The sequence below is a fragment of the Gobius niger genome, assembly GCF_951799975.1.
Source record: "Gobius niger genome assembly, chromosome: 17".
Taxonomy (NCBI): Eukaryota; Metazoa; Chordata; class Actinopteri; order Gobiiformes; family Gobiidae; genus Gobius; species Gobius niger.
The window spans coordinates 28,908,798-28,934,766 of NC_136868.1; the positions used below are offsets into that span (position 1 = coordinate 28,908,798).

At 41.5% G+C, this 25,969-nt stretch overlaps 1 protein-coding gene across 1 annotated transcript in view; it reads right to left on the minus strand.

Moving 5' to 3' along the window:
• Positions 1 to 1,669: 1,669 nt before the first annotated feature.
• Positions 1,670 to 25,969, minus strand: part of zmat3 (zinc finger, matrin-type 3) — a 31,596-nt gene continuing 7,296 nt past the window's right edge. Inside the window, exons 2-6 of the mRNA XM_079575652.1 lie at positions 12,591 to 13,165; positions 10,667 to 10,807; positions 6,920 to 7,086; positions 5,273 to 5,373; positions 1,670 to 2,296 (exon numbers count right to left, since the gene is read on the minus strand). Coding sequence (XP_079431778.1) covers positions 2,088 to 2,296; positions 5,273 to 5,373; positions 6,920 to 7,086; positions 10,667 to 10,807; positions 12,591 to 13,165 — 1,193 coding nt within the window. The 3' untranslated portion in view covers positions 1,670 to 2,087. The remainder of the gene's footprint in view (positions 2,297 to 5,272; positions 5,374 to 6,919; positions 7,087 to 10,666; positions 10,808 to 12,590; positions 13,166 to 25,969) is intronic.

Genomic DNA, 25,969 nt, shown 5'->3' on the forward strand with positions numbered 1-25,969 from the left:
CAGGATTACTAAATAAATGACTATGTTTGGTTAGCGCCAGTGCTTAATTTGTAAATGAGTAGCTTCTGGAACACTTTTGGATTGATGTGATGGATTGGGTGAACAGGCTCATTAAACACCGTTATATCATCTGAAATCTTTTCCGGATCCTCTAACATTTTTCACGGATCCTTTACCCTGAAAAAGTTCTCCCAAAGGGGGATCAAATTAAGCACTGGTTAGCACCAGTGTGAACCAGGTCAATATTGAGATTATGATCGGTAGGTATTTATAAACTAGTATTTAACAAAGGCTGATGACTACCACAAAGTAGTAGTACATTAGCATCAGCATTATACAACAAGGGGGTCCCTGATTCAATCACATCAAACTAGAAAATTAAATTAACAAAATGTCATTTGATATTTATTCAAATAAAGCTCAAACACGAGCAGAAAATTGAATAAGTAATAATAATTATATTTCTACTTCCTCATGCCCAATGACAGGTTGACCCAGTTTGATCATAAATTTCACTAATGAATCATAAATAAATCAAATTACAGCTTGAATGGTCTGGATGCGCAAATCGCAAATACTCATCTAATATGATGTCCTCTGTAGGGTTGTGCCGATGGATGAGCAGCATCATGATGGAGAGCCACCATCGTGATGCCACGTCCCCTGCTGTCACTGGTCTTCTGTAGGCCTTGTAAACCTTCAAACTTTGCAGGGATTGCACTGAAATTTAAATCACGAATATAACTAATATACATGCTAGTGTCAGTACCTGCCAGAAGCCACGATGTGTTAGCCGTAATTATTAAAGTAAAGACGCAGCTGCTCTATTTCTGACGCGCGGGGCTCTCTCTCTACAGCTCAGAGTTTAACAGCGCGTGGTTTTGCTTTGCTTTGCTAAACCGGAAACTAAACCGTTTTAAAATTACGAGACGGATATCACATCGGAGCTAGCAGAGCGTGCATGGGTTTGGATTATTCTCACGAAGGACCGAGAGAGAGAAAGGAGAGAAAGAGGCGGTGCAGGAGTTACGAGGTTACGAGCTCACGGACCCGGGCGGCGCGTGGAGCGGCTTCAAAAACGACGCAAACTTCTAAATATTGTCCCGTTCACCCACTGTTTCTTAAACATTACGTTAAAATTGGGCAAATTCAAATAATAAGCTCCGATATAGATTTGTATTAGTGTGATAAGAGCCTTGGTATTGAGGAGTTGACTCTGAATAAGTCGTTCTCCTCTCAGACTTTACGCACGAGCTTTAACACATTTCTGTTGCAAAAGTCGTGTTCCGTGACTGTTCAGATCATGTTTAGTCTAGATCCATTTATCCTGCAATTTCACATGTTTCCGAATAAAATAATAATATGCAGCTTATATATAGGCTATGTAAATGTCTTTAAAAAATGCTTATAATGAGAAATGGACGATATCATCGTCCATCACGATGGTTCACTGTAAACATCGTCAACGGCCAATTAAGGGAACATCGCCCAACTCTAGTCCTCTGCAAACAGCAAAACATCTTGTCTCTAGGCTTGTACAATATACAAGAAAATTATTGTTCTAGCAATATTTGGTGAAGAATATCCAAATCGCAAGAAACTACAATACATCTCAAAATCACTGATGTCTTCCATTCAACTGAGTTTTTCACATTTTGCGGGTCATTCTGATATAATTTGCATTTTCCTGTGGTAAGGGCACTAGCTTGGAATATTCTATCCCGAGAACGAGAAAAGACCCGAGATTATGTTTGTGCCACCATTAAGTGAACTGAGTTTCTTTCACTGAAAGGGGGGCGGGGACTCAGTTAAAGTGCCCGGAACCTGCTCCCATCTATGGTGTCTTGTTTCAAATGTGCACCTGAAATGAATGGATTTTAAAACACATTATGCTGTAACTGTCAAAAAAAGGGTAACTAGGTATTTTTCTCCAAATCATGCGGCCATACAATAAAGTATACTGTTAGCCCAACGAGACTCTCATCCAAGCATCATTTTGCACATACCCCAACACTTTTGGAACTGGGACCCAAATGGCCTCCGTACATTTGAATATTTCTCCCCCTTCATGTGGGCCAGTGTTGTTTCTAGCTGTACCCCAGAGTCTCCATCTCGTTGCGGTAGCGTAGCTCGGACACTTTGGCCTTGTGCTGCTTGCTCTCCAGGTGCTGTCTGAAGTCGGGCTCCTGCTCCGCTCCGCAGTTGCACATGGAGCAGTAGAACTGGCCGCTGGGAGTCACGCACATGGCCAGGTCCCGCGGGATCCTCTGCCTGGGCCGCGGGTGGTAGTACGGGCCTGTGAATAACGGGCAAAGTGGCATTAGTTCACAGTGGTAAACAGACAGGACAGATGTAAGATCCAAGCAAACGATAATGCGAGGTCATTGGTGTGAAATATGTGTAAAACATATTCTCTGTTGTACACAAGAGAATTGTGTACAACATATTCTCTAATTGCACACACATTAAAGGATGTGTGTGCAAGAGTCATGCTTCTGATTTTATTTAAAAAATACCCATGAATGGCCCCACATATGAGGTAAACAATTATTTTTATTGATAATGCAGAGAGGGACTTGATTGTTAATATTAGACATTTCTATCTCTCTCCTCATTTTGCTCTCTTACAGACTATCACTTTAAGTTAAATGATGAAACGTTCCCTCCTTTCAGACCAGCAGTGCACATTCATTCATTCAGTTGCTGAATTACTTGTGGTACAAGTGGTCCTATTTTTATTGAAGGCATAGGTGGGTAAACCTTTAAGTGACAAATCTTTATTTTGAATTTAAAAAAAATAAAAATCTTGATTTGTTTACTTAAATATTTATGATTTCTTTTTATATTTTTTTCATGGTATTTTCTTTTGAAATATGATTATTTTTCCCATTATTTAATGTTGTGTCTCTACTGAAACATGAATCAGATGCTCAGTTACTCAAGTTGTTTTTTTTACTCTTACTAGAGTCATTATTTGGCCTATTCTACTTTTTACTTGTTGTTCTCTAAACTTGATCATTTGAGTTTGATCATATTTCCTCCCTCTCCCTAAGCACCATGAAAGAAAGGTCTGTCCGAAACAGAGAGTGACGAGAAGTGGCTCACAAGCTTCTTCTCAGCGGGTCAGCATCGCTTCAGACTAAACAGATGAGTGTTACACCAGAGAGCAGCCCCATGTGCAACACGCACCAAACAAATGCACTTCCAAGTGTATTTCGGAGCATCAAAGTTGAGCAAGTGTACAGTCACATAGACATTTGTCAATCATAAAGAAAGCAGCAGACCTAGTATGATTCTATGACCTAATATGACTTTGAAGAGTCTAAAACATCATCAGTTGAACTTGTGATTCTCATAAGATTAATGCTGTCACGGCAAAGACGTCTTTTCCGTGATGAGGGAAAGTCCGTCTGAAATCTGAAATATCTGTTAAATAAATGACTGAATAAATTGGAATTAGATATTTTTACAATAGCTTTCAAAAGGTCCAACAGTGAAAACACTGATCCGCTAACTGTGAGTACATGTTTCAGTAAAAACATAAAGGACAACGCGGGGTCACGTCGACCCTAGAGCAGCTATTTAAGGGCTGGTGTGTCCAGAGAAAACTGATGAGACCTGCATTTCACTGGCTTTATCCAGACTGGCAAAAAACACAACGCTCTGCCCTCGCTCTGCGAGATGGACAGGACGAGGGCAGCGCTGACGTCAACACCAGGTCTGACGTCTTTTTTACATTTATTTTGTCAACAGCATGAATTGTGGTGAAAAGAAAATCCAACTTATATATGACTTATATATATGTATGTAAAATCCAGGGTATGGGAGAGCTGAGAGAGTACACAATATTTGTTACGTGCGGTTTGAACCAGCTACTTCCTGACTTAAGGCATTTCAATTATTCCAAAATAATTGATCTATTGGCAGATAATTCGACCTAGCTGCACAAATCAAATATACTGAAAGTTGAAAAAGCTGATTCTACTTTAGTGTTCAGGTCGCAAATTGCATCAACTATAAAGTCTAGCAGCTTTGTCCCATACATAAACATGCCTGGTTCCCGGATCATCCTCTTTAACTCTAAAATGCCATCCCACACTGCGATATACGTCACATGGATGAATTCATGAAGGACGGATCTGGAGTCCAGCAACAAGCGGTCAGACCAAACACGTTGGGTCCCGACTCCCACACATGACCCGAATAGACAACAGCGTGTCAGACCTACGTGGATCACCACCAGTGCACACCATAAAAATGCCTTAAAATGCCTATATAAACTAAACAATGGACAGAGATACATTTAAATTGATGCTGTTTTATTCAATATGTATCTATTTAAGATACAATAATAAAAAAGCAACCCCAAGAAACCCACACCTAGTCCAGTTTTGCAATTGTACAGACATTTACAAAACAATTGAGAAGATGTATACTAAAAGGATATAGCATAGCAAGCATCGCAATGACAACAATGGCACCGGCAACAACAACAACTTAAAAAAGAAAAAGCTTTAAAATATTATCCTGGAAAGTTGTGAGTCTGCAAAAAAAGTCTAAAGTTTTGTAACATGTGCATCTTTAGCGCAAAGGAAATGACCATATTTGGATTACAGCTCCATCTCGGTCGCCTTTCAACACGTGGATACCAAACATGTCAATATTTGTGAATGTGCTGTTTTTTCCTGGAAATCTCTGGCTCGCTCGCAGATGAAACAAGGGTGAGTTTTGTCTTTTTTAACTCTGACGTCAAAACTTAGATGTTAAGGGAAAAAACTAGAGAAAGATTTCAATATCGACCACTGCGGGAAAAATCTATGTTTTTTACCAGTCGCGTCTCGCCTTACATTCAAGCATTGTTTCCTAGCCACAATATTTCTAAGTTATGCTAGTTAGTAGTTGTTAGTTAGTTAAGTTAGTAGTTGTCCAAAGCTAAATAAAGCCTTGCAAACCACTCTGCCGCCATGTGCTCCTCTCGCATAAATCCCCACGATTAATTACAATTTCAAATTCTGGCTTTCAAAAGAAAATTTTCAACATTGTGTCAATCCAACTAACATTATTGCCAGCCTCTGTTTCGCTATATCTGTTCAAACTTGCCATTCTGTGCTGTATATTTATATTCAGGGACTTATAAGAGATATCGCCAGCCTTTAAATATCACACATTATTTCCCCCTGTCGCTGCAGAGTGGAGATAAGTTCCCAAATAAGAAAACATTGCGCACGCTTTCCCTTGCTGCCTTTGTGTCTGTGTGATTGTTTTTAGTTACCCGTCATGGAGGTGGGGAGCTGCGGACTGCGCCGGCTTTTCACCGCGCGGTACTCATTCTCCTTCCTGCTCCTCTTTGACGTTACCTCGGCGTTGGCTTCGCTGAAAGACAAAACGGCCTTTGTTTTAAAAATAATCAGGATTCTAAATTTAGGTGACGCGGCGTCTCGTACATGTACAATGGGAGAGGGAGTCGAGGTAGTCTTTTGGGAATGGTTTAGGATTAGGAAGGCGGGACAATTTTGAATGAGTTTACAGGTTTGACATGGTTTGGACACCAAGTGGACGACTAAGGCGGAGCTTTCAGAAGGAAGTGGAAGATGAAGTGAGGGAAAAGGGTGCAGAGTAAAAGGTCAGATGGAGACAGAAAACATATGAAGGACCAGACGACAGCAGAAAGTGAAGTCATTTTTGTGAAGACAAGACGCAGCATCCTCTAATATCAGATGAGTCTTGCTCTTCTACATCAAATTTGGGGCCCTATTACTGTGGTACAGGCAATTTAAAAGGGTAAAATAAAGCAGAACTAAGTGCCCCTGAAAGGCCATAAGCGCCACTGCAGGTGTCTCATTAATTGTCCGTGAGAGTAAATTCTACGCTGACAGAAAAGACAAAGAGAGAGAGGGATATTGTACTTGTACTGTGCCACAACCCAATTACACAATGGAGATCGTTTTTTTTCACTCAAACTTGGCTGTAAATACTGTTTAAGTGGCGCTAGCCCACTGTTACCTTTGCCTGTTAGTCTGTTAGCTTCTTCTTCGTGATTCCATGAGTGTGTATTGGGGCCTCTGACCCGGTGCAGGGAAAGTTGTAAGGGCAGTTTTCTGGCCAGAGATGCCAGGAGGAGATGGAAGACCCCCCAATCATCCCATTAACACTTGTATTACCCCCAGAGGGAATACGGAAAGGATTTAAGCTGACACAATGCACAATACTTGTTTTTTTCTAATTTTCAGTAAAGGAGAAGAACCGAGGCACTCCGATGCATTAAATGTCACCTATTTAATGGGACGTTTGCCGGCGTGTTTTGGTTGCGCCTTTGTTCCCCTACATTGTATTGTATAAAATGGCATTTGACATTCATGGTGTCACCGTCACCTGAACGTGCCGTTAAACATCCAGTTAAATGGACTTTTAATTAATCTGAGTGCCTCGGATCTTCTCCTTTTCTTAAGTTTTATGCATTCAGTCCACTCGATCCTGAAGCGCACTTTCACTTTACTTCAACTTTGGTCTTTAACTTTGATACCCACTGATGCACTCACCTTCTCTCCTCCACATAGTTTTTTTCAGTCTTACGAGATTCAATAGGGGGTCCACACACAAAAAAGAGCGGAATACACACAGAAAATATCATAGCCTAGCTCCCTTTAAATTTCTCAATCGTAACATCGGCACAAACAACTAAGTAATGGCCACAGTGAGCCCCATGTAGACCACGTCTGCACAGCACATTATATTACAAAACAATCACCAGAAACACTTTTTCCAGCCTCTTTTCAATCGAAAACACTCACTGTGTTTGGACAACATATTATTTCTCTCCGCCATCACAGGGCAATTGTTGGTCTGCATTGCTTTTTAAATGCACAATAACTGTGTCCGGCTTCTTTGCTTCCTTTAAAGCAGCCTGAGGTTTGCATACTTGTTGTTGGCGTTGCTCTGCGCCTCCTGCAGCCGCAGTCTCTTGGCGTGGTTCTTGCCCTGGTAGTGCGCCTGCGCCACAGCCGGTGAGCTGAACGAGGCGTCGCACAGCTTACAGTAGTCGTTCTCCGTGGCCAGGATGACCCGCGCAGCGCCTTTGTACAGCGCCTGCAAACACACAGGGACAGAGGGCGGAGGCGGCGTGAGCTACAGGCAAACCGCCAGGATCCCAGGGTTCGGTTACTGAGAGATGTTGCTCTACTGAAATGACAGTGAAATTATTGCTTCAATAATACACAGTAAATACAGCCCACCTTCTTTGCTACAACATTGAACATTTCTTCACAGATATAATTGTAAACATGCTAAATAACATTATATTGAAAGCTGTGACCAAAAGTAATGTTGATGCAGTGGTTTAGTTGAAGTTTTATCATGAGCTGCACTTTGCCGGAATCACAGTCTTCATCTCGGACCTGAACTCGGACCATTCTGATCATCTCCGAGTTTACGTGTTGTAGTTACCAGTTCGAATGGCGTTCCAAGGCACTTTTCCTAGTTAGAGGTGGGAAATTGACAACCTGGAACGCAGCATTATTTTAAGGGTTCTTCTGAAATGCAGACTTGTTCCATCCAAAATGAACTCAATTTGACAACATTCTGAAAATGTGGCACAAGTGACACTGATAAACGTTACTTGCATGTAACAGCTTAGGTATCTGCCACATAATAATCATGTAAATGGATACATATTGTGTACAATCAAGTCTGCATTGGTGTAACAACATGAACCCAATCAAAACAGTCCGACTGTGACTGTTTTGATATCAACACATCCTTTTGTGTTGATAATTGCTGCCCCGCCTTCTTTTAGAATATGCAAATTAGTATAGATACTTTTTGCCCAATATCGATACTTTAAAAATAGCCGTTTGGTATCGATATATCAATACTTTGGTATTGATCCGCCCATCCCTCCCGACAAGTCTTGTTACACTGGCATGTAGATGATTGGACTGATTCCCCCCGAAAAATGTACCATAAGCTCCATCATTTCCCCACGCTACAGTATACAATAAAACAATAAAAACAAATCTACTGCAAACCCCAGCTCAGATCTCTGCAAACATGTCCTCAAACACGTGTCATTTCTTTCAAAATCGTTCAGCCTTTGATTACGTAGTTCATTACAAAATCCGGGCATCTTATTTCCGTGGTATTTCTGAATCGAGCTCCCCGAGTCGCGCTGAAACGGGATGTTTTTTTTGCTCGCCTGTACAAATGAGTGACTGTCGAGCTTCCCCCACCTCCGCACGCAGACACAGACAGCGGAATGACTAAGAGCCCGGTCCGCTCACAGCCAGCCATCCTCCCACTCAGTGCTCCGTGCTCATTACTCCGCCGCGGGGCTGAGGACTGACCTGCTCGCAGCACCAGACAGGAGCAGCAGCACTAATACGTGTCTGTGGCAATGATACGGGGAGGATGATGGACAGGCGTTCGGCTAATCTATTGTAATGACTCATTGGCGGGGAAATGAAGCCGAAAAACAACCAGGAAAGACGGCGTTTCCTGACTAGTTTGTCCTAGAGGGTCTGGCTGCAGGCTGACAGACCTCCACTGCCGGGCACCACCACTGTCAGGTGCCCAGGCGACTCACTTTATTTTAATGATGGTACAGTTTTTACAGTGCTTTATATATACAGTTGGTCTGGTTTTTGGTAAGGTGAGTTTATTTGTAGAACACAACTTGCAGTAAGTATGGTAAGTATTTAGAAGTTCTTTACAGCGCAAGAATTTGTTAAAGGAACAGGCCACTGTTTTTCCATACTGAGATATGTTCTTACCTGAGCTGTCTGGTCTTTGTGCGTGCCCGTGGAAGAGCGTGGTAGCTTCCAACTTCACCCCGTGTTGGAGCTATAGGAATACATTTGCAGAGGCCAAATCTTTGGTAGTTTTGTGTGACTGAGGGAACGCACAGAGACCAGACAGGTATGTATCAACTCGTCTAAGCTCAGACAAGACCATATCTCAGTATGTAAAAATGGTGGCCTGTTCCTTTAAGAGTAGGCTACCACTTTGAAAGTAAATAAAAACAATCAAACAATAAAAAGATAAAAGTAAGAGTAAAACAAATATATATTTGAAATATCAATTTGAAACTGTCATGTAAAAATATTGTCCACAAAAATTGACAAAATTGTCTGTATTTGTCTATATTTCTATCCATATTGTGAAAAAAAAAAAATAGAGCTTAAGTTTAGACTGCGCCATAGACTGTATATATAAATAGCCAGCTCCTGTTCACTCCTCCCTGTTTACCACAATGACCACGTTCGAGGGGGGAAATCATGGCTGATTTACAGGGACCTCCTCCCCAGCTCTGACAAAGGGCATAAAGGCGAGATCTTCACTGTAGACTCGGCCCCTTAATTGTAACTAACCCAGCGTTATCACAGGAGGAATATCTAGCTGTAGAAGGTTTATGAAAATTAGGCTCTGAAGTTGTTTTTCACGTGTCTAAAGTCCAATGCTTTCCAATGGGAGACTAGCGGCAATATGGAGGTACTACAGCAATGGCGGAGCAACGGCGGCCTCTAGTGTCGTCGTCGCAAAGCAGAGCAGCCAGTGGCCATTGGTCTGCGCACGCCGCTGTATATTTCCCTTTTTTGTCCCCCAGGAAGGAAAAGACCATATTTGGATTACTGCGTCATACACGTGGATACCAAACTTGTCAATATTTGTGAATGAATACGTGTGGGAAAGACGGGTTTTGGAACAAGCATCGTATAAGGTGAGTTTGGTCTACTTTTTTACTCATAAAAACTAAGGGATGAAAAATCTGTTTTCACAGTTGATAAACTACAGCTACAAAGAACCATATTGTTGGCTGCTGATACCTGGCAACCCTGGAGCATCGACACATAATTAGTTAATTACACTCTATCAGTTGTAGCCTTAATCTGTTATTAATTTAAGGTTAATTAAGGTGGTAATTCATTTCAAAAGGTTTATTTTAGCACGCCCAAGATTGTACTGAGAGCAACTAATCCTTACTCCAATTTGAAATCAACTAGCCTCATGACAAAAAAATGACAAACTTTCATCTAGCCCCTTTAACTTGTCAAAATTTAGACAGAAATCTAGAGGTGAGGCAAACCTTTCCTGGATACGTAAGGTAAGAAAACAACATTGGAACATGGTCAAATCTCAAACAGTCGACTTTGCCCAATACTCGTCCCGCACTTTAAACCTCTTAACACCCGCCTTAACAAAGTGCATTTTCTCCAGATCAGTTTTACCCAAATCTAAAAGCTTCATGACTGGAGAAGCCTATAGGTCAGTGTGTTTGCGTTTTCATCACTTTTTTATCGTGTTTATGTTTTCATTGAGTTTTTGTTTACTTGCAGTTTCTGAAAACCTACAGGTGGAGGATGGCAGGTAAGTGGTTAATTTTATATTTCATGCTAGCCTTAAGCTTCAAGACAAACTCTCCGACCTTTATAAACACAGACGTCTCCTCCGCTGAAGTATTTATAGCCTACATAGAGCTCTGAACACAGCAAGTCATCATCTATCTAGGGCTGTCATGATAATCAACATTGATCGTTTAAATTTGATCGTTTATCGCAATAAGGGTGACCAGGCTGACATCTACCAGAAACTCACTGTCCACTGGAATATTTATAAAGCATGATTATTCACAGGTCTGAGCAAAATCTCCATAGGATAACAGTACAGTTGTTACCGATCTGCTGGCGTCGCCTTCACTGCCCCCTGAGCCGTTGGACGTCTGGCCGTTGCTCTCTGGCGTGTCCGTTATTCTGATGGCGGGGGGCTGCTGGCTGCCGGCGTAAAAGTTTCTCAGCTTCTTGCTGTGGTTTTTGCCCTGCTCACAGACACAAACGCACACATCGAAAAGAACAAGTGAGAGAAATAGCAGGCAAAGTGACAATTACGCATAATAACGGCCAGTTCTCGCAGCGCAGCACGACTTTAATCAGCATTCCTCCCCAGAGCGCAGACGAATATGCTTTCTCCAGAAGTCAGCAAGACGCCCGGACAATTGTGGCTATGCATGTGGTATGTGTAGTAAAAGTATTTGCCCCCTTCCTGATTTGTTACATTTGTTTATATTTACCACACTTAAATGTTTCCGATCATCAAGCCAATTTTTATATCACACAAGGACATTATCCATGAATACAAAATGCAGTTTCAAAATGATCTGATTTATTATGGCAAAGAAAAATCCAAACCTCCATGGCTCTGTGTGAAAAACTAAATGCCCCTCTGTGATTAGCTGTGAATAACCACATTTTTGGAAGTTTCTTTGGCCACTCCCAAGTCTGATTACCTCCAAGTTTGTTGAATGAAGAATGTCACATTTAGACCAGTCAGACAAATAAAGAAGGCAACAAAATAAGAAAACCTATAACGCCACGAAATGAATCCAAGAGAGCAACGACGACTGATCCAGGAGGTCACCAAAGAACCAAGAACGACATCTGAAGATCTGCAGCTTCACTGGGCTCAGTCAAAGTTTGTAACAATAAGATAGACACTGAGCAAAAATGGCCTCCGCGGAGAGTTCTGAGGCGAAAACCATATATAAGAAATAAGAACGCAACAGCTCGTCTCTCTTTTAGAGAAATGATCTGTGGACTGACGAGACGAAAGCTGAACTTTTTGTCATGTCTGCAACTCGTTAAATCTGGCGTAAAAACAACGTAGATTTTGTTAAAAAAGAATGCCATGCCAAAAGTAAAACATCAGTGCGATGGTCTTGAGCTACTTTGCTGCCTCAGGACCTGGACAACCTGCTGTCATTGATGGAATAATGAATTCTACCAGGAACTCCTGGAGGAGAAAGTCCGGCCATCAGTTCAAGCCCTCAAGCTCAAGCGCTCTTTGGCCATGCAGAAGGACAAGGATCCCAAACATACGAACAAATCCATTTCCAAACGGCTCAAAAAGAACTAATTAAAGTTTTGGAGTGGCCAGGTCAAAGTCCAGACTTAAATCCATTTGAGATGCTGTGGTGTGACCTCAAAAGGGCAGTTCATGCACAAAAATCCTCCAATATGGCTGAGTTAGACTCATTCTGCAAAGAACAGTGGGCTAAAACCCATCCTCAGCGATGTGACAAACTCATCACCAGTTATCACAAACACTTCAGTTATTGCTGCAAAGGGCGGCACCACCAGTTATTAAGTTCAGGGGGCATTTACTTTTTCACACAGGGCCAAAGAAGTTTGGATTTTTCTTAATAATAAATGTGATAATCATTCTGCAAACTGCATTTTGTATTCACTGATTATGTCCTTGTGTAATATAAAAATGTCTTGATGAACATAAACATTTAAGTGTGGTAAATATAAACAAATGTAAGAAATCAGGAAGGGGGCTAATACTTTTTATTGCCACTGTATAGTATAGTCTGTTAGCGCCGGTTCAGCAACATTGAAGCAAGACGTTACTACCAAAAGAGACACTAAACATATGGTGCATTCACACTCCAACACTTTTCCCACATTGTTTTAATGTTAGCCTCACTCTCACTCTACCACGCTCCATGATCAATTGTTTTGTAGGTTTTCTGGTGAGAGGCTCCGTTATAGGTGTCACTTATCCCGACGTGGGTACGAGACATGGAAAACCCCCCCGCTCACCTGATAGTGCGCCTGAGCCTGCTGCGTGGAGTTGAGCGTCACATTGCACAGTTTACAGTAGAGTGGTTTGCACAACTCCTCCAGCCCCAGGGGGTCCTCCTGCTCCTCGCTGCCCCGGGGAGAGCCCTCATCCTGGGGCTGCTGCTCTCCTCCCCCGGGGCCGGGAGCTGGTACGAGGCTGGGGGGCATCTGAGGGGGCTCCAGACAGGGCGCGAGGGGGAACCGCAACGCCGCCGTCAGAGGAGGAGGAGTCCGTACGTCGATGTTTGGGGGAGGCATAGCTTTAGTCAGGTCCATGGGCGGGGGCACTAGTATAGGCGGGGGTCCTAACTGGGGATTGGGGGGCGGCGGGTGTATCAAAGTGTGTCCGGATGGGGCAATGGGCGGGGGTCCCAGGGTGTGCGTGGTGATGGGCGGGTGGCACAGGGCTGTGGCTGGGCTGAGGGGAGGCGGGCACAGGGCTGGGGTGGGGGCCATGGGTGGGGGTCCCAGAGGGGGCAGCGGGTCGATGTGCTGAAAGGGCTGCTGCGGGTGGGTGAAGAGGCTCAGGGGGGGCTTCAGCAGGGTCTCCGCACCTGGGGAGGGACACATAGCAATATTCAACACAGTGCCACAATATAGACACGAAAATATGAGTAGAAAACAATGTTTCTGACTAGTGTGGTCAGAGAATACATAGATAGTACCCAGTAAAAGTTGATATCTGCCGTTATTTCCAACATGTGAGTAACTAGTGCCACAGGCTAATTTCCATCTACTGAAATGTTCGGACTATTGAGCGCATCTGTATATAAGCCGCACCCACTAACTTGCACATATATAAGCCCAGTGTTCGAGCTGGGTGCAGGGCCAATTCTTTGAGGCTGACTTTCGGCTTCGCTTTGTTCCTTTATTATATTCTAGCAGTGAGATAAGTAATCGCATTTATTTTGCACCCAAAGCCACGTTGCAGATGCAGGAGGGCATCCTCCAGCCCCCGCCCCGGTGTGCAGTAACAGCGATAGGGTTTGCACTAGGGCTGCTCACTTATAGAAAAAATAATAATAATCATGATTATTTCAGTCAATAATTGATGTCACAATTATGCAAACTATTATTTGTTGCCTTTAAAAAAGTATTTATTTTATATTTATTAGTAAAAAATTAAAATATCCTAAATATTTTCTTTGGACAATTAAAAAAGTAACATTTATTAAATACACTCACATTTCTAAACTAATCCTCTATTGAGAGCTCTATGTCACACCTGCCCCCTGCTGGCCAGCCCTCATACCTGCCCCCTGCTGGCCAGCCCTCATACCTGCCCCCTGCTGGCCAGCCCTCATACCTGCCCCCTGCTGGCCAGCCCTCACACCTGCCCCCTGCTGGCCAGCCCTCACACCTGCCCCAGCAAACCAAGCGCGTGGCCTGATGACATCATCACAGAGCTTTTTTGTTTATGTCGGACCAAAGCATTCGCCAGTAGCACATGAAATGTGAAGGAAACAAAAATCCCAGCAGCATGAAATTATGCAAGTTTGCTTTGAGCTCTGCGCCTGGGCAAAGGATATAGAGGCTTTTCAACAGCTGTTCTCCTTGCAGCAAAAGGTGAGCACAATCTGTAGTGTTATCTCAAGAGCTATGTATAAAAATTATAAAAATGATCCACGACAAAGACAACAGTTCAATCACACTCGCTGGTAGTTCAGCTGATCAGAGGCGACTCACACAACGGACAGACTTTGGATGGACAAGCGGGAGGTTGTTTTTTCTCGATTATGCTATTTTTGTAATCATTTAGTGGTTTAGTGTAATTATCAAAATCGTAATGGAAAAAATATCTTTTCGCCATTTTATCTGTCATTTATCTGTGGATATAGTAATAAAGCCCTAATTATTGCGTCTTTCTCACATCGGAGTTCTTTTTGGAAATCTACAATCAAATAGGTGCATTGTTGTCGGAAAAATCAATAAATTAGCCGCATCGTGGTATACGCCTCAGGGTTCAAAGTGTGTGAAAAAAGTAGCAGATTATAGCCGGTAAATGAAAGTAACATTTCATTTCTTTCGTGTTCTGACCTCACCTAAATGTGATGGGTTGACAAACATCTGGATTGTTAAATGTTTACAATGTTTGATGGCTAAATGCTAACGGCTATAGGAAACATACATCAAGCAGGCTAGCAGGCTGTGAAATGTTTCCCAGAGTAGCCGAGTAGCTAACTGAAGCTAAACCTCGCTGTCTGCGCAGCGTTTATTCAATGGCAAGAGGCACAGTGGCTGAGGGGACATGTTCTTCATGGGTGGGTTATGCAGTGCACTATATAAATCGGTTATTGACTTACTAACATCAAGAACTGTAGCAGTTGACAAAAATGAAAAGTGATTCCGCAATTACACTATGTAATGTTTTTTTTTCCCTCAAACAGACCAATAACTTTAAGAGGAGGCACTGCAGGCAACACTATATGTCAAGTTTGTGGTTTCGGGCTAGTTTGCTCTCATTTATAAACTTTCACCTGGAAACAAATGCCTAGTACTTAAAACAAGCTGTGTAAAAATGACACTGCAGTGATTCAATGTCTTGTACATAATATATCAAAAGTGTTTTCTAAGGATTTTTCTAAATCTTTTCACAAACCTGAGTCATGGAGCTTTGAACCCACAAAACAAGACAGGATTTATATATTTACAGATATCTCTTATGTCCAGTAAAATGGCATCTGTTTTCTATTGTCGACCACAGCGAGTCAGGGCTTTAGCTACAGACTACAGACTTTTCTCCTCGCCATAAAGACGGTGTGTCAGCTGCTCCCTTTCCTTCAGGGTCCCCGCACTGTGCCACATGGTGCTTTGGAGTATGCCGAGTATGAAGCCCCTGGGCCAATAAAAAGATGCTTCAGTGACTGCCTATGGCTCCCCGAGCATCTTTTACAACACTGTGGAGATGATTGGATAAAGCGCCTGTGATGTTATTGGGTACAAAGGCACGTTGTTTACAAAGGAGCTCATAACCTAATAACTGCAAGAGGAGTTACTGGACCACGAGGTAGTTGTGCTTTACAGTGAGTGAAAATGTTACCATTGAGAAACATTCAACAAAGATCACTGGACTTTTCTACACTAAAACAGCCTGAGCCCACATGGACTCCCAATTTCCAACATACAGTGATCTGATTAATAAGTCATTTTGATGAAGTAAAATGCAAACATTGAGGCTGGGTATTAACCATACCAGTAAGTTATTGAAAAAAAAGTTTATGCCCGTTGGTCCAGAGACAAATTACTTGTTTTTTTCAGCTAAAATTGTTTAAGATGATATTGATTTTAGCACAGGTATCAGAGGAACGATACTTTTTCCAATACCTATTCTGAGAAGAGGACTTATATACTCAATATACTAAAATATTTATCATCTAGAACCAGAAAACAGAACAATAATGTGTGGAAGATCTGCAAATTTACAATATCGGTTTCATCTCCGATGTCAAAAAATGTGTGAAAAATGGGGAATAGTGTGTGAAATAATTGGGGGAATTGGGAGAAATTGTAGCAAAATTAAAGGCGGAATAGGGAAAATATTAGAGACGAGAAAAAAATGGTGCAAAATTAAGAAAAAATGGAGGGACAAATCATTTATTTCAGCTGCCACAAAGTCACTTCCTTTAATGCTGGACATAACAGCATCAAAACTTAGATTAAAGATATAAGATTTTTCTTTCGTTACTTTCATTTTTTCACGACACTATACCATATCGTTTAACAGGACCCAGCCCTACTACCAATACACTGAACACTGTGGTTTTTTGCGCAGCAATCCAAAGTATGTTCGCGGGTGTTAAGGGGTAGAGCTTTCAAATGAGTTATGGCATATCCACATTTACTAAGATAAAGTTGGTGAAAGTTGTGTCCTTTAAATGGTATGAGACAAAACAGGGTTGATATTTGGAATACCAGTAGATACTCCCAGATCGGCACCGATATTCAAAACTAGCATCGGTATCATTGCACCAAAAATCCTTTCAACAACAGAAACGTGTAAATTCTGAGATGGTTTGGAACGAGTGAAGTTTTATCGATATCGAATCGCAACTGAGGTTTGGACAACTGCAACAACCTGACCTCAAGAGGCTGAGGTTTTTGTTTTCTTCTTTCTCTGGCATTTGAGTGTTAGATGTTCACTGATCAGAATTGTGGAGCATTATTACGTTTTCTATTAAAACCTAAAGAATGAAACCGTTCCCTGTATTCTGCATCCATACCCACACTTGTGCATATCCTCATGGGTCTCCCCCGCTGCCTGTGCTGTGGATAATAGCTCATTAGTGCGAGTGGTGCTCTGTGATTCTAATTGGAGCTGTGTGGAGCGCTGAGAACCACAGTGGAGCCGACTGCACACGTCCCCCTGAGCTCAGAGCGCTGAAGATGGATGCGATGCCGCCCATATTGATTGCAAGTAGCAGTGCGGGTTTCGTAATGCAACCTCAGGGGCTATAGGCTAACACAGCTGCACTGAGGAAGGATATCCCACTGACCCATCATTGGCCCTTTAATGTGAGCAGGCATAGTTTAAATTGACTCACCGGAGACTTGTGGCTATTGATGCTTCCACACGGCCATTATTTCTGACTGTCGGCTCATTAATCTTTCTCATTTCTTGTGAGATTAAATTAATTGTCAAAGTTAGAGAGCTATAAACTTGGAAACTCAATGCTGTATATGCTGTTTTTTTTTTGTTTTTTTTACTTTTGGATCTGTAGCGGAAAACATGTTTTATATAAAATGTATATCTGTACTGTACTGAACTGCTAAAAAAAAGTTAGAGCAAAAGAGATGACTGAGAATCAAATTCACAATTGGTATGGTCACTGTGAGTAATTTCATACCTCAATTTTCACACTCAGCGTAGAATGGCAATCCTTCTACTTAAAGCAATACTAAGTAACTTGTTTACCTTCATAAATGCTTTCCGTAGTCCCTCAGGGGTAATACAAGTGTTTATGGGATGATTTGGGGGGGGTCTTTCATCTCCCCCTGCTGTCTTTGGCCAGAAAACCACACTTGCAGCTTTCCCTGCACCAGGTCGGAAGCACCAATACACACTGATAGAATCACGGAGAAGAAGCTAACAGGCTAACGGGCAAAGCTAACTGTGGGCTAGCACCGCTTTAGCATTATTTACAGCCAAGTTTTAGTCAGCGTAGTATTTACTCTCACGGACAATTAATGAGTAAAAAAAACGTAACATGCTACGACACCTGCAGTGGCGCTTCTGTCCTCTAGGGGCACAAGTTACTTAGTACTGCTTTAAGTCTGAGCTAGATTGTTATTACAGTGTCAATAACATTACTTTATGTTGCAGCTGGTATTGCGTTGGGGCTCACCATCAATCTATAATGACAAGCCGTGGCCCAAATAAGGATGAACTTGACAATACAGTATTTTTTTCCCCGACAAATTATTGTGGAATAATCTTAAATAATCCAATAAAACTCAAATTCTGATCAAAAATTCTGATCAAAAGAACAGTTTGAACAAATTTTAATGCTTTTCCAGCAGACGATTAAAGAAGAAAATGTCCAATAAAGGCTCACAACCCACTGAAAATGGTTCCACGACCCAGTTTTGGGTCCCGACCACAGTTGACACACTGGGCTGATTGAGCAGAGGACATTTCTCCTGAAGCTTCTAAGACTTTATCCGCACGACTCAACAAAATCTATCCACTTTCGCTCGCGGTCACTCTGTAGACCTAACTCCTTTGGCCGCGGGCCCAGATCGCCCATAAGGTCAGCAGCTCCTTGCCCCGGCCGCATAGCTCTGCCCTGAAGTCAGACGGACCAGGTGATACCCCGCTGGAAACACAAACATCTCGGCCTGTTATTTTGGGTCAGCCAACGGGTGCGGGTGGATTCCACATGAAAGCTGCTGGTAGCCCGGTGAGTTTGAGCCCAGCTGTCGGACGATTACGCGGCGAGGGCAGGAGGCGAACCCACACGTGCTTTTCACTGAGAGCGCCGGGAGAGAGCGGGGCTTTAAGGGCTCGAGAGACAGGCTCTGAGCACATAACCCAAACAAAGGCCCATAAAAGAGCACACACACACACACACACACACACACACGCACGCAACAAATATGTGATATTACATTTCATTGCCTGGTGTGTCCAAAGAAACTACAAGAAGAGAGAGCGAGACAGCAGTCCGAACAGATTCATAATGATGAAAAAAGGAAAAAATAATGATAAGGATAAATACTGCTACAGAAAAGGGCTAAAGTCAATTTACTCATTTAATCCAGGATATGTAGTCGCCTTTAGATTATTGCAAGTTATACCAAGTTTCCCTTTGAAGTAATAGTTATAGTCGATCCCCTCCTCTGCTTTGTTTCTGTATTTGCTCCAAACCCTCCACCTTGAGACTTTTCGGGTTACTGTCGTGACTTTGAGCAAAATGTCTAGTCATAGGATAGTCAAAGTTCTTTTTCTCTACAGAACATCTATAGAATTCAATGGGCCCAGTGAAAATGCCGCGGCTAGCAAAAGCGTGCTAAAGCTAGCGACCAGATGCTAATGCAAACGGAAACTAATCAAGGCTGGGACAAAATCTATAAAGAAATAAAGAAATGAAATAAAATCGGCCACTGCTGGACTTGATGATCATATCACTTTATGTGAGATGTTTGTATTAATGCAACCAAGTAGCCAAGGATATTTATTTTAAAACCCATACCAATCGACCTCTAACAAAGATACAGTAAAAGATAACATAGACTGAATGTTTAATAGGTTTTTATTTAAATAAATATAAAATGTTCATATGACGCCTTGTTTCTTGTGTGTAAACATTTAGACAGTACTTTAAAAGTTTATCATATTTATTCCTCACTTTCTATAATAGTGAATTATCATAAAATAGCTAATAGCTAGCTTTTAATCAGAATCATTGATTAGAAAATGTAGAATCGCAACATTAATGAATTAATACATGTGTTACTTTGATAACTGCATTTTCTCCCGATATCCAGCTTTCAGACAGGTTTAGCGTTATTATATTGAATGTAGCGTTACGCCATTAGTGTCTGTGAACCATCTAACCATCAGAATCCAGGAGCTCCTCATCTCAGGCCGGCCCAGTGAAGTGTGAACATGTCCCCACGCAGCCCGGGGGAGCCAGGAAATAAAGGCTGTGCGTGGTCGAGTCAATGGCTCCTGCCTGCGCCATCAAAGACGAGAGACGAGTCACGAGGAATTCAAATCAAATAATAGCACATGTATGGTTATTAAATGCTTATGCTACAATGAGCGCAACGCCACAATGGCGAGATGCTGTTTTTGTATTTGTTTATACAGCCGGGGGGCAAGCTTTAACAAACACTAACAACATGTCAAAGTCAGTTTTGAACTTTTAGTCTTTTGAGTTATTTATAATCTAATTTAAAATGTTAGATCACGTTGTAGCCCTGAGTAGCATTGTGTATTAACAAGATGAAAAAATTCAAATTGAAATTTCTGGACAACTCTATAGCAACCCTAAACAAAACATTTTTTTTGTCCTTTATTGGGTAAAAACTCATTGATCAAGTTAAAGGTTTATTAGTTTATTTATTTGGTTGGGACAATGCATGTTAAAGGGCTAGACGCAAGCTAGCCATTTGATTTTATACTCCCTACTGCCACCTCAGGTCATACGTGTAACTGCACCTTCTATATTAAGCTCGTGCATGATAAACTCGTGCATGAAGGCAATTCGGACCCGAAGTAACACATTTCTGAGTGACAGTGCAGGATTTTAGAGACAGTTGTGGTGAACAGGTCTGAGCTCATTCTACACCATAGGACATCGCTGGAACATGTAGGGGGAAGAAAATACATAATTTTTAATTTTTTAATCCCTGTATAGTCCCTTTAATGAACAGACCACACCGGATTGTAGCCTAATTTGTATCCGTTGTCCCACATCCGCAAATCTCAAACACACTCTCAGTCATTCTGGCCTATTGTACATGCTTTTAGTGGTAGGCACAATACATTTTTCATTTCATACCTTTCCAAGTATGAAACCGAAAAGGGACTGGTGGAGCTTTAATAGTTAGTGATGGTCCTCCTAACTCATTCGTAGCATCCCAGTGAATGTATAAGCATGTAGCACCTTTCAGAGTTAGACTGACACATAAACATCACGTTATGTGTTTATGTGTCAGTCTTTCGTTAATTTAAATGTAATTGTTATATTCATTGTTATTACACACTCGACACACTGCATTTATTCACATTTCATTAAAGGCACACTATAACATTTCATTAAAGGCACACTATATTCAAGGTACAAATCATGCTCCTAATGAGCAGCCCGACACTTTTGCAGTGGGTAATCAAAGAATGGATTTGGATGAGAACCTAACCTATTTAAATACCGCCTTTGCTCTGCCCGATCCCGTCAGATCTCGGAAGCTCAGCAGGAAGGGCCTGGTTTGTACTTGGATGGGAGACCGTTTGTGTAACCAGGAAGCCTGGGTGAATGTAGTGAGTGAGTGAGTGGTTGGTGGTGGTCGGAGGGACCGATGGCACAGACTGACAGACTCGCTTCCGTCAGTTTACCCCAGGGAGGTAATACAGGCTTGTAAAGTCCCATTATCATCATTAATAATATCAACACATGGGGGTATTTTACTGTTCGCTCATGTGCAAAATGAGTAGCATTACTTACACATGCAGAATTCTCTCATTTACTCACTAAAGGTATGTGTGAATAATGTGAGAACTTGTATCTTCTTACACCAGGCTCCAATTATAGTTTATTTTAATTTGATTTTTCAATTTACTATGTGGGTCAACAGAATTATTCACCCTAATTAAACCACTGAAAATGCATGCGGAAATGGAAACTCCCAAGAAGAGAGATCATTAAAATCCCTACATGTTTCCTCTAATGTCAAATATAAAAGGTTTTCAGAAGCCGGGTTGCTAGGCGCTCGTCTGAGTCTTGAATATACCTGTCTCCATTTCTGAGCTGAACTGAAATGCCACGTCCTACATGTATTACAATGATTGGAAGCCATTAGGCAAAATTACAAGTGATGGAAGTTCCCTCATAATTATTCTGAAGTTGGCTCGGAATAAAACATGAGGCTGTGAGCGAGAGCATTAGCACATGTAAGATGAAGTGAGGGCTTTGGTGCGATGGCGCTAAACCAGAGCAATTTGTAAAAGACAACGAGAAATACTGGAAAAGGAACGGAGAGAACTGTTCACAAAACGTATTCTTGTTTTTCAAAAAGTCATAATCTGGATTGGTTTGTTTTAGAATTCTACAGTTTCTACAGTTTAACAGACACAATCCTTGCTCTCTTAAGATTTGATTAAAAGAGCACCCTTATTCATACTACTGTATTTCAAATTTAAGTCATGACGTCTACTCTCAAAAGCACGAGGAAGAAGAAGAAGAGCTTTATTTAAATAGGATTCCCTTCAAATTCGATTAATTCCTCTGCATGCTTAAGTATGTCTTTTTGTCATGTATGTTAAGTAGCCATGTGCTCTGGGTGCCACTCAGGCCTTCACAGTAATATAGTCGAACTGGGAATAGCATGTGTCTGTCACAGTGCGGTTGCTGCTGCTGTGGTGTTTAAAGGGGCTTAAAATGCTGGGAAATGTCATCAACATTCACTAAGCAGGTATTTGGGAAGTGAGGAATCGCACAGTCTTAGTGCAAACCGTATCAAATGGTCACAGCATTTGGCCTGCACTCCCCTGCTGCTGCGCAGGTATTAGCAGGACAAGAGTGTCACATTGTTTTAATCCACAGTGAACTGCTCTGACTGTACACATGTGGGGCAAGGGCAGCCCTGTCCCGGGCCTATCCCACAACAGCCTGCTGTACAAACGCAAGGTTAATGCAACACAGGCACCAAACACAAACACACTCTGAATCATGACTTATTCTGCAAGGTTTGATCCAAAAATGACTCTACCCCGCACAACACTGAATTTCATTATGTTTGTTTTTCATCCATATTCAACAAAAAATAAGATGTACAGTTTCAACGACAATAAAAAAAGATGAAAATAAGAAAAAAAAGACAAAAGCCATGCAGCCTTTGCTCTGCCTGATCCCGTCAGACCTTGAAAGCTAAGCAGGAAGGGCCTTCTGGTACTTGGATGCAAGAACATGGGGAACACCAGGAGGCCTGGGGATTGTAGTGAATGAGTGAGTGGTTGGTGATGGTCAGAGGGGCCGATGACTGGTTGCCTCACTTCCATACTGTATTTTCTCACAGGATCATTTTAATTAAAAGTGCAACTAAACACCAAGCCATTTTTTTCTGCGGATAAACTGTATGACGTTTTAGAGAATTGTTCCCAGTTCATTTTTAGAGCACCATTTACAGTGTGTAAACCAGTGTAATGTGTGTTGTGCCCCTCATGGTGTAACAGTCAACGTTATATTGAATTTTTATTGCAATAGAAGTCTCTGTAAAAGACTTTTACAAAGCGAAAACTAAAACAAAGATTGTTTTTAGTTTTAAAATTACTCTATTACAGTAAAAGGCAGATAAAATACTTTCAGATGTCACTTCTACTACTGTATCAAGAAAATGTAATATCGAAAGCAGGTAAAGAAAAAAATATATATTTTACATATACACTTTACACATTTTTTTCTTGTTTTTACCCCAATTCTTTCTCGTTTTCCCAATGTGTTTCCCTCTTTTTTTTTACTGATATTTTCCCTATTATACAATCCAGACATTTTGGCCACAAGGAGCTTCACGCAGGCAAATTAAACTTTCAAACAAGTTTGCGGGCACTGAAAACTTTTTGATGTGCGTCTCTATTGACAGACTTCCTCCCCGGGATCTAAAGTGGAGAACACTTGCCTGGTAATCGCCGGGTCTCCAGTGAGGCTCTTAAATAGGGCAGTTCCCTGTTTCTGCTGAGCTCCTTCGCTGAACTGCGTCGTGTCACATCAATTATAGAGCAATGAGAAGCACATGCCTCGCGCCCTCGTCCATCTGCTCCGCTGGGCAGCGACCAGACAAGCCGTCCCTCGCACTCTCACTACTGTAGCGCCATTGTGTCCCAGCCATCAAGAAACCAGCAGCCTGCCGGGACGATGGAGCGGGCGATTAGCACACAATGTTGTACTCTTGGATAATACGTGGTTTAGTGCTTCACTCCGAGACCTGCTCACAGATACAGATATTAGACTTTTCAGACAATGGAAGTGGAGGAAAACATATGTTATAGTTTGAGCTGAGATTTGTATAAAAGGTATGTCTAACTGGATACTGTGCTGATCACTGTAGGTGTGTTTGTCTTGAAGCTAACGGTAAAAACTAATAAAAAACAAACAAAAAAACAATCACCCTGTGTTTAGTTTGCCTGGAAACCGGACTCACCACTGTGCCAGCGAGTGGGTCTGGTGTTGACCGTAGCATCAACTACATTTCCACGGTGGAACATACGCAAGCAAACAGGAAGCGGAGTGAACCAATCAGCAAAGGGCTGCCGTTGATGCGGCGTTATTAGCGGTTCTGCATTAATATTCGCACTGGATTATGAATCAAGAAACTCACCTGCTGTCGATGTGTTTTTGGAAAAAAGCTCTCTCTCTCCCGTCGCCATGCGTAGCTTGTTATTGAGGGGACTTCCGCGTCCTGTGAGCGATGCTACTCATGAACAACACGTGACCGCAAATAAACCATTCTGATTGAAGTTTTCTACTGCCGCGAACAAGGGCGTGGGTCCCAGACTGATATGAAGATACAAAGGGCAAGCATTCTGGTTTCGCCAGGCTTGTGTTTAGTATAAATACTTTTTAGTTGTTTCATTTTTGTGATGTTTCTTTCTGATACTAGCCGTTGGTTCTGAGATACAAAGTCCTCCTCAATAAACACAGACGTTTCCTGCTGTCGAGAATATACATCCAACGTAATGTTTTGACACTTCATGCTGGCCGATCCAATGCAGTCTTTTTATATTATTATATCATAATATCATAATGTATTATATAAGATAAGATAAGATAGCCTTTATTGATCTCACAATGGACAAATTGACTTGTTACATACAGCTCTTAGAAACACTCAACAAAAAATGATTAAATAGTCAAATAGTGGTATCTTATGTACAATGACTGCCATGTACATATACAGTGTACATATTAATAATATATTTTATATATTAGGTCCATACATTGTAGACCTATTAGATATTACAGTAGTTTCATCAGTTGGCATTTTATTTTTTTTATAAACATACAAGAACTTCTTGATTGAGCTTTGAATTTCCGTGATGTTTTCTTGAACTATTCATTGATTTGAGCAAGACACGGCTAATCCTTATTGGGAAAACAGTGAGAGAGGAAGGACCGCACTAGGAGGTCACCTGTCACTCACTTAGAGCCTATCGACCTGGATCAGACTTTTTCTCCGTGTTGTAGCGTTCCAATGGTCCAGGTCGGAAACATCGGAGATCTGCACGTCCGCAAAAGTTACAACTTTGTTACTCATGTTAGAGCACAGAGAGCAGATCCCGGATCAGTTTACAGGGATACTTCATAGTAATATTGAGTCAGAAATACAGCCTAGATATTTTGTCTTTTTATCAGACTCGTTATTATTAAAATAGTAGTATAATCTATTATTCATTGTACTTGTCATAAATTCTGTGATTTTTCAGCACTAGTTTCATATTTTCCTTTTCACTGTTAATTGAGACGTTAGCAACAGAGCAGTAAAGCTTATCCATTTCACATTGACATTTAACAATTTATTTTATTTACTTAGCTACATGTCACATTTATCAGTTGTGACCTCTGAGATCAAATGAAACGCAGCATTAGTCCATCACTAATATACAGTCTATGCTACAAACGTCATTTACCACCACTGAGTATTATGTGGGGAACTGACTGAATAATCGTAAAGTCTTTGAACGTCTAGAAAAGTGCTACATGGCACTAATGAGTGAACTTCTCCATTGTGAGATCAATAAAGTCTATCTTATCTTACGTAAGAATGTCTAAATCAGCTGTTCACTTCGCCGTCTCACAGCACTACACGTGCTGGATTGTGGAAATGAGGGAAAACTGAAAACTGATCAGTAATGATGAACATTTCAATTATAAGTAACAGTACAATACAAACCTATGTGTTCTATAATAGTTTTTTTGGTTTTATAATCTGTACTTTGTATTTTTTGACAACAGAATTGATAAATCTATATATTGTGGCGCCTTTACCACAAAGTCCTACTTGTCTGAACGTGCTGACAGAGGTCTGAACAAGAACAGTGTGGAAGTGGATGAATGTGTCTATATTTAGAGCCTGTTTTTTCAGTCAGCGGTCGATTGAACTCAAGTTTTTTTTTACACCACTCAAAGCAAGCACAGCAGATT